This window comes from Aspergillus udagawae (assembly GCF_001078395.1).
Source record: "Aspergillus udagawae IFM 46973 DNA, scaffold_9, whole genome shotgun sequence".
Taxonomy (NCBI): domain Eukaryota; kingdom Fungi; phylum Ascomycota; class Eurotiomycetes; order Eurotiales; family Aspergillaceae; genus Aspergillus; species Aspergillus udagawae.
Window position 1 is genome coordinate 1,809,966 of NW_025091272.1, and position 11,752 is coordinate 1,821,717.

Sequence of the window (11,752 nt, forward strand, 5' to 3'; positions counted from 1 at the left end):
GATGTGGTGCCCACGCCCACTACGTCATCGGGGAGAAGTGACGATCACATCAACAAGAATAATATGTTCCAACAGAACTTCAACATTCTTCAAACTTCACTAGATGCATAATCACCTGCAAAATGTCCCTCAACACAGTAAGCAGCGGCCTAAACAAAGGCCTACCGACCGACACCGCCACCAAGGCCGCCTCAGGAACAGTCAACCAGACCACGCGACAGCTCAACAACACCACTAAGAATGTTACCGACGAAACCATGCCAGGCGAGTTTCCCTCCGACGACGCAAAAGATGACAGGCCCGCGCCAGACATCTCCTTCTCGGCCATCTGGTCCTCCTTCAAAACCTGGGTCTTCTCCTTCTTCCCCGACCTCCTCGACCGCTTCGAGAACTGGATCAAGGGTCTCATCGCCTGGATCCTTCCGCCCCCGCGCCGGGCCAAAATGTACGAAGCGATTCTGAAGCGACCCATCGCGTCCTCGTTCATCATCTGTCAGCTTTTCTGCTGTGGGGTTCCGCTGCTGGTGTTTCTAGCCGGTGTGTTTCTCTTTGCGGCTGTTGCGGTGCTGCTCTGGTTGGTGCTCTCGTTGCTCCTGGCAGGACCAATCTTGTTGGTTGCGAGCATGATGGGGGTGTCGCTCTGGGGGTGGGGGTGGGTTTTATATGGGATGGTGAAGTTTATCGATCAGCATTTCTTGGGGGGAACGATTACCCGGTTCTGGTTGGCGCATAGTCAGGAACAGGGGGATGAGCCGGAGGGTGAGAGTGAGAAGGAGGAGGAGAAGGGGAAGGGGAAGGATGAGAAGAGTGAGAAACCGAGAAAGCCGAAGAAACTGGAAGTGAAGAAGGATACTTGAGTCGGCGGGTGGTAACTGCTATCTCTTGCTCTGGGGTGAACTTGCTGTGAGGACATTCAGATTGGCTGGCAGGATTTGAGTTTTGCATTTTCCGAATGATGATAATGAGGTACGAACGATTAATGATGCTAAAATATGTAGATTGTCTTATACCCATATCAAATTGGTATTATCTGTTCCAGTGAACTAAACGAGAATCCATAAACCTCAAACCCCTAACTCCCGTAGATGCCATCTCTAATTCCTAGAATCTGTCAGCACATACCCAATGCAGCAGGAGAAAGAACCTACAGTAAAGACAGTGTCAAATCACCGTGAATCCTCGCCTTCAATTGCACCTCGATCTCCAGGTTCAAGTCCAGCCGTAACGATAATGTATCCTTGGACTCTCTCTTCTTCTGTGGTTGAGCTTGATTTTGCTGATCTTGTCCCATCATCATGCCATTGAAATTGCTGATATTATCTAGAGGACCGCTGGCATCCTGTCTCCTTCGTCCTACTTCCCTCCCTACACCGTCAGCTCCGAACGGCACTATGCGCTGCTCATCACGTCGGCGAGGGCGACGTCGTCGTTCGCGGTTATTCGAGGTGTCAAATTGTTCAGCAGTTTCTGACAGTGTTTCGGATTGTTCATCGGGGTCACGCCGGGGTCGACGCGTGCGGCGATTGCGCCGTTGAGGTTGCTCTGGCTCGAGTTCGGGTTGAGGTTGAGATCCACGATCGGGCGAGTTCACTGATTCACTGTCGGGAGGTTGATCGGCCTCTGCAGGTGTATTGTTGGCTTCTGGTGAAGCGTCACTTGGTTTATCATCATGAGTTTCGTCTTCTGAATTCTTTCGTGGGCGCAGCTTGGCTGGTTTCTTCTTCTGAGGGGTAGGAGTTGTAGGTTGCTGTGTCTCTTGGGTTGAGGCAGCCATTGTGATGACAGTGATTTGGAATGAGTGTAAACAACCAGGACCTGTCAGTCCAAACGGATGTTTATAAAGGTGGGGATGATCGACACGTTTCTGGCAGTTGTGTGCGGATTCCTGAATCGGGATCTAATGTCATCACCGAGCGTGGAATGCCACCGACGTCATTAGGCATTGTCCAATCAGAAGTAGTGGTCGGCTTTACCCTGACCGTTTCAGCCAATCATCAGTCAGGATAAGTTTAGACAACCTTGAGATTTGTGGAGACATGCTGACAATGACATAGATCGAGTTTATCGATAGAGTGCACAGCATGGACCAGCATATTATGATGGGTCATGGCTGCTGTAGGACTCGTAAACATACCACCCAATAGGCGGCCTGAAGCGATCAAGCGGCGAAACCGTATCCCCCTAGCATGGCATAAATACACCAAGGGTCAATATCGGTATTCTGATCAAGTAACTGTGCCACTAGTAAGGCATTACGAATGCCAAAGTGATCACTGATATAACGGAACATGTATGAGACCCACTGTCTCTGACCGACCGTGGCTGCCTTGGATCGAGCGGCAACGTACATAGGCAAAAGAAGAGTGTAGCAGTCGAGGAGCTCAGACGGTGTATGCGCTTTGTCGCAGCCCTTCTGGGGGACAATGGAGAGGTCGGTCCCATCCGCTTCCCCTTGGCTGCGCTTTGATCGGCAGCCGTAACTTGCATATTGCGGAACCGAGGCATATATCTCCAGCGACAGTGCTGCAATATTACTCAATGCAGCTTCAGACGCAGCGAGCAGGTTAACTCCGTGGATTACGTTCAGCTTGTCATAACAGTCCAGAAGGTATTCGTTTAGCTGGATGCGAACCTGCCGTGCGACATTCCATGCCTGAGTGACATGGCGATCACGATACAAGTCCATCTGCTGGCCATACACATGGGGCAAGGGGTACCGCAGAGTCCGCCTTTCCGGCTGCCAGTCTGGACGTATGTTCTGTGAGAGCGCTAAAAGGGCCTGGTCAAGCTCCTGTGCGCGAGCCATGCTCTCCTGAAGTGACCATCTGCCGGTGCGAACCGCACTGAGGAAAGAAGCATACTGCATCGTCAGTCCCGACAACTTCCACTTGGGATCGCCTTTCAAGTTCAAATGACGCTCCACATGGTCACGGAGTACAAGAACATCTTTGGAGACGGCATGCGCGCTGGCCACACAACTGATGATATAGTTGGTTAAGAATCGCGCTATGATGCGTAGGGCATAATGATCCTGAAAATTCTGTACTCCGATCTTCTGAATCAAAGCGAGTGTCCCGTTGACATGGCTCGGCCAGAATTGCATGACGCTCGCTTCGGAGTGGGTGATCTTTTCGAATAGGTCCAGCAGTAGAGATGCCGCGATGAGGCTATCTCCCGCAGACGGGGGAGAGCTCAAAGCTTGTTTCATTACGCGCAAAGCCAAAGCATACCGCTGACGAGCCAGGGACAATAAAGGAAGCGAGACATGCTGATGCGCCAGAAGAGCTAGGCTCACTGCATCGATGCTCGCATCTAACCAACGAGGTACCACCTCTGTCTGACGCTCCCATCGAACTAGAAAGTCCCATCCACGGGAGCCTACAGACACATAATGGGCGAAGAAGACCATACGGGCCTGGATGTCGATGGAGACTGGCAGCGAAGATTCTGTCACGCTGACATGTTTCGACTTCAGTAAAACCTTGCGCCGCGCGTCCTCGGTCTGATCTTCAATACGAATCTCCTGTGGGTCCCGATATCCATGGCAGACCACAGCTGCACGAAGACATGGCGTGCACGAGTCCCGACGGTAGTCACACTGTTCTCCGTTACATACTGTCTGGGCTGCGTGTGCGGGAAAGCATACCTTTAACCGCCGAGTCCGACAGCGCTGGCAGGCCTTTGACGGGCGACCACGAAATACCATCAAGATTAATCATAGATAGATAGATGTGTTGTTGTAGTCGATGGCAGAAAGACAATGGACGGGAAATTGGTAGAAATGGGGGGGAATAAAAATACGCTAAGCTATTTTGGGTAGGCATTTCGACGCCAAGTGGACCATTCCCTGTCATATCAGCTGTGGATAGTAGACGATGAGAAGGGGAACAAGAAGACAGAGAGAAATCTTCTCATATATAAAGGAAGCAGTGATGGTGCTCAGACTTTCTGTTGTACTCTTCTTGCAAGCATTTCCCTTTGCGGTCCAGTCTTGCTTGTCGTCACCAACAAAGATATATTCGTGTCTTGTCCACCCTTAAAGCATTCAAAGTCTAAGCCTACCACAACTATCAAAGATGGCTTTCCCTTACAAGCATGTTCTGCTCATCGGAGCCACTGCTGGCATTGGTCGTGCCATGGCTGATCGACTGATTCAAGCTGGCGTCAAGGTGACAGCCATTGGTCGTCGCAAGGACCGCCTGGACGAATTCGTTCAGAAACATGGAGAGCAAATGGCCAGCGCAGTTCCCTTCGACATCTCCAACATAGAGAACATTCCCAAATTTGCAGCTGAGTAAGTAATGCGTACAGCCATTGTGGCCCTGCTGACAGACCAGAATCATCGACTCCTACCCAGACATGGACTGCCTTTTCCTCAATGCAGGAATTCAACTCCCATTTGAGCTTGACGATCGGGGTCACTTCGATTTGGTGAAATTCAACCAGCAAATGAACGTCAACTTCTTCAGCCTGGTTGCGTTGACGCATGCCTTTCTACCCTTTCTGGTTGCAAAAGGACGCCCCACCAGTATCATCTTGTGAGTATCGTCCATAGTTCCACGAATCGTGATGATCTGACAGAATAGTACTGGATCAAATGTGGCTATCGTCCCAGCTGCAACGTTGCCGGCATATTCCGCCTCCAAGGCTGCATTGAATGTGTTCACCTTGTGTCTGCGTGACCAGCTACAGAACTCCAACGTGGCGGTGATTGAAATTTCTCCCCCACCAGTGCAGAGTACGCCATCCCTACATCCTTGAAAGAGGAGACTGTCTAATGGTGTAATAGCCGAGATTCACGACTATATGGGCGAGGAGAGTGGACGCAATTTCGGCATGCCCCTGGGCACCTTTACTGATCTTGCTTTCAAAGGTCTCGTTGCGGGACAAGACCAGATCGTGATAGGCAGTATTGGCCCCGCTGAGAGTTTCAATGCCATTATCGACCAGAGACGCAAGGCGTTTGAGGATTTGGCCAAGCTGATGAGGGAGCTGCACAAATAGGTGTATACTGCCGGACACCCCTCTAACGCTCTATGTTAGGACTAACTAGGATTCCTCCACTGACTCAAGCTGTCCCCGCCTTTTTTTGGGTACTGTCTAGTCTGAGTAGAAGACTGCAGGGATCCAACGTGGTGAGGATGATGTAGATACAAACTGAGCATTACTTGAATTCCTTGAACTTCTTGCATGTATTGAATGGATTCGGGAAATCGCCGGCATATCCACCGATAATGTGCACAATATGATTGATGCCGCATGATCATCCCCCACAGTCTCCGCAAATTCCCCGGCTCCTTGGGTTAAGGAAGATGCGGGGGTAAACTATTATTTCCTCGTCACTATCACTAGTGACACTCACCAGTTCGTCCGCCAAATGGCCCGGGCAAAGCCTGGTTTCCCTACGCTGAATACTACAATTCTACAACTTCAGAATATAAGCACAGGACCAGAATGATGAATGCAACCAAGCAGAGACAAGTACCCAACGGTCATCATGCTTAAGCACATCTTGTTAGCCACTGCAGCGATTTTCCTAGCCTGCGATGCTGTCGCTGGAGAGTCCTGTAACAGTACAACACCGATTGTCGTCCATCCCACTCCTCCCGGCGTGACTAAATATGACTCGTTCGCGGTTCAAGTACGCTCAACTGCTCATACAAAGCAAGAGTATACTATGCAACCGTTTCTTGTCCAAGTAGGCGAGGCCAATACCACCAGCGGCGCCAGTATCGTGCACAACACTTCCGTCGCATATTTTGATTTTTGTGGCCCCGTCGAGGTGTCCGTCAATTACCACAATGGCCCTATACATTCAGCCGTCGTCCGTCCGCATTCATATAACATCGTTCCAAAGGTGCACGGGGACGTCATCACTTTCACTCTTGATTCTCCAAAGAACGTGGTTATCCAGGTCAACGATAATATATGGGACGTGCTCCACCTTCTCACCAATCCCATTGAGACTGATGTGCCTCAGCCATCTGATCCGGGTGTCATCTACTTCCACCCTGGTATCAACAATAGCACAGCAGCCGGGACGAACAAATCACTACTCGTCCCGCCCGGTAAAACTGTCTATCTCGCTCCTGGAGCCACCGTCACGCTTCCACTAGGGTTCCACAATATCTCCGACGCCGGCGTCCGCGGCCGAGGACTGTTGCTCAAAGCACCTATCACAATCGAGTATTCGTCTCGCATTACAGTCCGCGACTTAGTCATCGTCAATACGAACATCGGCATCGCAGTCTCATCAGATGTGACGGTGCGCGGGATTCGGTCCTTCTCCATCGGCGCATGGGGCGACGGATTGGATAGCTACTGCAGCCGCAACGTGCTCGTGGACAGCGTGTTTATGCGCAACTCGGACGACAATATTGCATTCTACCAGCACCGGAACAACTGGTCGGGAGACTCAAGCAACCTCACCATCCAGAATGCCGTGCTCTGGGCCGACTATGCCCATCCCATCAATATCGGAACACACGGTAATACACCCAACCCGGAGACGATGGACGGCGTCACGATCAGGAACATCGATGTCCTCGACCATCGTGAGCCGCAGATGTGGTACCAGGGATGTCTGGCTATCAACGCCGGGGACGACAACCTCATCCAGAACGTGGTGGTAGATGGGATGCGCGTCGAGAACTTCCGCGAGGGCCAGCTGGTCAACCTGCGCATCATGTATAACTCCAAGTACAATACGTCACCGGGAAGGGGAATTCGCAATGTGTATATCAAGGGACTGCAATACAACGGGACCAATGCTAATCCGTCACTGGTCCTGGGGTACGACGAACAACGTAACATCACCAATGTCACCTTTGAGGATCTCGTGATCAACGGCAAGAAGATCTACGATGGCATGAAGAAACCGAGTTGGTACTACACAGCTGACTTTGTGCCAATGTTTGCCAACGAGCATGTCCATAACCTGACGTTTACTGCGTCATGATCAACTGTATATAGATAGTGTTCAAGACATTCTCGTTAGAATCTTTCCGCTCCTCCGAAGTCAAAGCTAGGGTAGATTACTTAAATAGAACTTGTGGGCTATTGCATATATTTCGGGTCGAAATATACCGAGCAACCCAAGAAGGAGGCGGGGTATCTGGGGAGGTCTGGGGTATTAATCCTTCGTAGAAAGGCCTTGAGTGAAGCTTGGCCTATCCATCAGCGAATTCAATCATTGCAATATGATCTTGTCCACTTTGCTATGTATATTATCCAGCTCTTTCATAGGATATGCTGCTCCTCATTCAGCCCAACCTGTTGTTGACCTTGGCTACTCACGGTATCAAGGAGTCAGGCTTTCAGCAGGCATAGATCAGTACCTAGGCATGCGATACGCTGCACCACCTCTAGGAAATCTGCGCTTTCGAGCCCCGAGGGAGCCTGCCCAAAATTCAATCCTGCAAGATGCATTGGAGGTGAATACATGAGATAATCAGCGCAAATGCCCGAGCTCACTCTCTACAGTTCGGGCCCATATGTGTTGGAACGGGCCAGAGTGCCACGTCGACAAGAGCCGAGGATTGCCTCTTTATCAATGTGTTCACTCCTTCCAGTGCCACCATATATTCGAAGCTTCCCGTGTGGGTGTTCATCCAGGGAGGCGCTTATGCGACTAATTCCAATGCAAACTACAACGGGACCCAGGTTGTCCAGGAATCCGGGAACAATATCGTTTTTGTCAACTTTAACTATCGCGTGGGAGCTCTTGGATTCCTAGCGGGCAAGGAAGTCCAAGAACATGGTGATTTTAATGTTGGCCTACTGGATCAGCGAAAGGCATTACAGTGGGTGAAGAAGCATATTCGTCAGGTATGCCTTATGTCAGGTTGCATGATCTCGTGTTGCTGACAGGTTAGTTTGGCGGCGATCCGGATCACGTTGTTATACATGGTGCATCAGCCGGTGGTGGCTCGGTGTCTTTCCATCTTACAGCGTTTGGCGGCCGGAACGACGGCCTCTTCGTGGGCGCCATTCCGGAGAGTCCCTGGTGGGCTCCTCAAGTAACAATATCCGAATCTGAGGTACTCTACGGCCGCTTACTGCAGGCCGTGGGATGCTCGACTCTCGCGTGCTTGCGCTCGGCGGATGTCTCTGCCATCCAGAAAGCCAACTTGAGCGCACCAGGTCAAGGCCAGATTAGCTATCCTGCTGGACTGGGTAAGTTCTGGCCGGTCATAGACGGCGACCTTGTCCGAGATCGACTTTACGCGCTCTTCGAGCAGGGAAAGTTCATTCGGGTGCCGGTGATGGTGACCAGCGATACGGATGAAGGGTCCTCATTTGCCTATAATGCCAGCAGTCCGGCAGAAGTCTCACTCTTCTTACGGAGTTTCTATCCTCATCTGAGTCCCAAGCAACTGCAGGCGATTGACGATGCATACCCTAAGGCGGACCCGGTTCCGCAACATGCAGCATACTTTCCCTCGGCTTCAGTTGCCTTTGGCGATGCGACCATCGTATGTCCAGGGATTCATATCACTGGCAGTATGGCGAGATTTCTCAAAGACGGGTCTGACAGGGTCTGGAACTACCGCTATAATGTCCAGGATCCACCGAGGATCGCGGCCGGTCTAGGTGTCTCGCACACGTTTGACCTCCAGGCCATCTTCGGGCTGAGTTATGGAGGTGGTGTCAGCAGTAGCATGAGGGATATAAATGCCCCGGTCATTCCGGTTGTTATGCACTACTATATCAGCTTCGTAAGAGCGTTGAACCCGAATCTGCTTAGGGCTGATGGTGCTCCGTTCTGGAGGCCTTGGGAGGCTGGAGAAAGATTGAAAATACAGACAAATGCAACCGTAATGGAGTCAATATCAGACGTCCAACGCAATCGGTGTGATCTATGGAAGCGCTTGGCACCAGTGTTGGAGGTTTAACTGACATTTGTCGCAAATAGGGATAGCTTAGTCTCCTACAACGTATACATCAAAGTTCCATATCCGAGCTGATCGTACCCTCCACTGTTCGGTCCGTAGTTTCCTCCGCCCCCTTCGGCACCGGAGCCATTTTTCACCACCAGGTCGCGATATTGCTTGGTGTACGTGACGTCCAACCGCTTCAGCACTCCGTAATGGTTGTAAAGGAGTTCCCACATGGGGCGGATGTCTCCACGGCTGGCGCTACTGATGACGGTTTGAGTAACGTCACTGTTGGTGTAGGTCGTATAGGGCACATCATTGCCCAGATTGTACTTGGCGACGTACTCGGCTCTGTTCAGGTTAGTATGACATGAGCATGACCTTGATCACGAAAACTTACCCGGCAAGAATGCGATTGTCCAAATATCCAAACAAGTCATCGCCTTGGTTATAAGCCGTTTGGGCAATAACTCCCAACAGAGCGAAATCCAGCATCGCATGGCCCTGGTCCCGGCCCGCTTCCTGTCCCTGTCCCAGAGTCTGTCCGTCGACCTGGTACAGCTTCCAGATCATCTTTTCTATCTGTCCATTTCCGGCCCCGGTCTTGAAGTAGTTAACGCCCTCGTCGTACATGGTGTGGTTATCTGTCAGCACCCCGATGGAGATTACGGAGGCGATATTGCACAAGTCCCAGTTCGCCCAGTAATGGTCGATGGCGGCACCGTTGTGCTGCTCCAGGAAGATGTGGTTGAGCGGGTAGAACACCTTGAGCATCATGTCCTGGAACTTGGCGACATTCTGCGCAGACCAGCCTGTGTATGTTCGCATAATCTCCGCAGCATTGGCTATCTCGTAGCCGTAAATCCCGGCAGCCAGGAACTTGTCCGACGATCCAGATATGCCCGTCAGCGTGGAAGCCCAGGCGTCGAGGATGCTGATTGCTTTGTCCGCATAGGCCGTGTCACCAGTCACTTTCCAGTAGATGGCCGTGACATAGGCAGCTGCAATGTCCCTATACAGCGACGCATAGTTCTGCGTGTGAGTCCCGTCATCGCCGCGGTACACGATCGCCTGCGGACTGGGGGTGTAGCTCAGCGACCGGTACGAGCTGCTGGTCAGCTTGTTCCATCCGGTGAGCCATGGTTCGGCCTTGCTGTTGACCTTGCTGGTGATTCTAGAAAAATCGGCTGCTGTGTGAAGGAGTCCTGGATGAGCGAAGTTGCTACGTTGCTGGAGGGAGCCAGGGAGTACCAGGGCATCCGACAGTGCCAGTAGGCTCGACCAGATAGTGAACTTCATCTTCACGTCTGTTTCAGGACCACTGATCCGAAAGTGATTGTTCAACTGTACGTTATTGACAGTTTATATAGTACGCCCGCCATACCCTCACTTCCAGCTCTATACTCCTAGTTCGACCTTCATACTCAACGGGCCGATCCCGGTTCTTACACCGGGTCTTCTGTTTGAGATACACACCATATCTGGCTTGTCGTAGTCAATTATTCCCAAAAGAGGGAAACAGGGGCAGGAGAAATTGCGGGGCTGCGCGTCTCCGTGAAGATTGTTTCCAGATTGGGGCTGCCCTCCGTTGTACGCTGATTAAAAGTGTGGGGTATCGCACCCTTGCCAATTTAAACTCGAGATATCCCGTGAGTCGTGGCTCCTTATGTCGGTAGATCCCTCCTCTGAATGTTCGGAGAATTGCGCGTGATAATCCTTAACAGGCATGCTAAGGGCTAACGGAGTATTGCTCGGCCGTCTTCCAGACTATGAAGACGATCATGAACATGAAGAAATGTTCACGTTACTATGGCAGGACAGTGAAGACGCGTCTTTCACAACGGTGTCTAAAGTGGCACGAGATCTGTCGATCATCAGCTAGGAGCGTATGAGGCGGAGGGTTCACATGGGCCCATCCTCGTACGGAGTAACGCCCGGAAATCTAGTATCAAGCCCAGCTCGAGACTTTGGGGTATGCTTTCTGTTCTAACGTGCCCATTCGGCTTTGATTAAGAAGGCTGACAAGCAAAGTCCAAGGGAAACAGTGAGGTGATGCCCTCACACTCACCAATAGGTACGAGAGTCTGCCACTTCCGAATCGTGGACGGCATCTTGACCGACCTTCTCCGAATTATGATCTTTTTAAACTGACATATCGTGACCATTTACTATAAGTCTTGACATAATTCGAAGAACGTAAGTTCCAAGTACTTATTGTGGTCAATCGTCGAGGCGCTCGTTGGCTGATAAATATCCATTGGATCAGTGAGGGATAGAAGAACGATTACAAGAATGATATGATCTGTTTCAACGAGAAGGACTTAATGAAGGCTTAGTTGTTGTAGAGTCAATATGTTGCTCCAGTTGCATGAGCGGATAAGAGTTATAAGATGCTCAGTTCGCCCAACCTTCCAATACAAGAGCAATAATCATGCTCTTTCTTAGATTCCTAATTTTCTTATCTCGAGGTACCAATAAATATCAGATACAAGGGGATAATCCGAGTTGATGCTCGGCATCTCCACCAGGTGTTGCTGATCACCAATAATCTCTGGTATCAGCTGTCCATGACGTTATAGCAACAAGGATGCATACTTCCCCTCTTCTGAGTACATGCGGCGAGGTGTTGACTCAACTGCACAGCCTCCTGTCTGATAATGATGCCATGGGCCACCTCAGCCAAGGTGAATACTATGTTCTCTTTGGACCACTGACCCACAGACAAGGTATATTATCGCTATAGATATGACCCCTGGATAGTCTGAGATCATATACTACTCATAATCCTGCCGTTCACAGAACTTACAGTAATACATAACAGAACACATCTCAAAGCCGAATTCCGAGGATGAACGATGCCATCCTGATCTCCCCTT

General features: G+C 50.8%; 7 protein-coding genes across 7 annotated transcripts; 4 read left to right on the forward strand and 3 right to left on the reverse strand.

Moving 5' to 3' along the window:
* Positions 1 to 122: 122 nt before the first annotated feature.
* Aud_010881 (seipin co-factor family protein) lies at positions 123 to 857 on the forward strand (the record flags this gene model as incomplete). The annotated part of the gene is made up of 1 exon (XM_043295712.1): positions 123 to 857. One exon carries the CDS (start codon positions 123 to 125, stop codon positions 855 to 857), a length of 735 nt encoding a protein of 244 aa, XP_043151647.1.
* Positions 858 to 1,144: 287 nt separating this feature from the next.
* Positions 1,145 to 1,774, reverse strand: Aud_010882 (uncharacterized protein; the record flags this gene model as incomplete). The annotated part of the gene is made up of 1 exon (XM_043295713.1): positions 1,145 to 1,774. The coding sequence occupies one exon, from the start codon at positions 1,772 to 1,774 to the stop codon at positions 1,145 to 1,147; it is 630 nt and encodes a 209-aa protein (XP_043151648.1).
* A 384-nt stretch (positions 1,775 to 2,158) lies between these two features.
* On the reverse strand, positions 2,159 to 3,706 carry Aud_010883 (Zn(II)2Cys6 transcription factor domain-containing protein; the record flags this gene model as incomplete). The annotated part of the gene is made up of 2 exons (XM_043295714.1): positions 2,159 to 3,598; positions 3,647 to 3,706. 2 exons carry the CDS (start codon positions 3,704 to 3,706, stop codon positions 2,159 to 2,161), a joined length of 1,500 nt encoding a protein of 499 aa, XP_043151649.1.
* A 370-nt stretch (positions 3,707 to 4,076) lies between these two features.
* Positions 4,077 to 5,004, forward strand: Aud_010884 (oxidoreductase, short-chain dehydrogenase/reductase family; the record flags this gene model as incomplete). Its single annotated transcript, XM_043295715.1, has 4 exons — positions 4,077 to 4,294; positions 4,338 to 4,538; positions 4,587 to 4,738; positions 4,790 to 5,004. The coding sequence occupies 4 exons, from the start codon at positions 4,077 to 4,079 to the stop codon at positions 5,002 to 5,004; spliced, it is 786 nt and encodes a 261-aa protein (XP_043151650.1).
* A 493-nt stretch (positions 5,005 to 5,497) lies between these two features.
* Aud_010885 (putative endo-polygalacturonase) lies at positions 5,498 to 6,958 on the forward strand (the record flags this gene model as incomplete). The annotated part of the gene is made up of 1 exon (XM_043295716.1): positions 5,498 to 6,958. One exon carries the CDS (start codon positions 5,498 to 5,500, stop codon positions 6,956 to 6,958), a length of 1,461 nt encoding a protein of 486 aa, XP_043151651.1.
* A 385-nt stretch (positions 6,959 to 7,343) lies between these two features.
* Positions 7,344 to 8,894, forward strand: Aud_010886 (putative carboxylesterase; the record flags this gene model as incomplete). Its single annotated transcript, XM_043295717.1, has 3 exons — positions 7,344 to 7,433; positions 7,483 to 7,827; positions 7,875 to 8,894. 3 exons carry the CDS (start codon positions 7,344 to 7,346, stop codon positions 8,892 to 8,894), a joined length of 1,455 nt encoding a protein of 484 aa, XP_043151652.1.
* A 35-nt stretch (positions 8,895 to 8,929) lies between these two features.
* Positions 8,930 to 10,175, reverse strand: Aud_010887 (putative GPI anchored protein; the record flags this gene model as incomplete). Its single annotated transcript, XM_043295718.1, has 2 exons — positions 8,930 to 9,227; positions 9,277 to 10,175. The coding sequence occupies 2 exons, from the start codon at positions 10,173 to 10,175 to the stop codon at positions 8,930 to 8,932; spliced, it is 1,197 nt and encodes a 398-aa protein (XP_043151653.1).
* Positions 10,176 to 11,752: the final 1,577 nt, after the last annotated feature.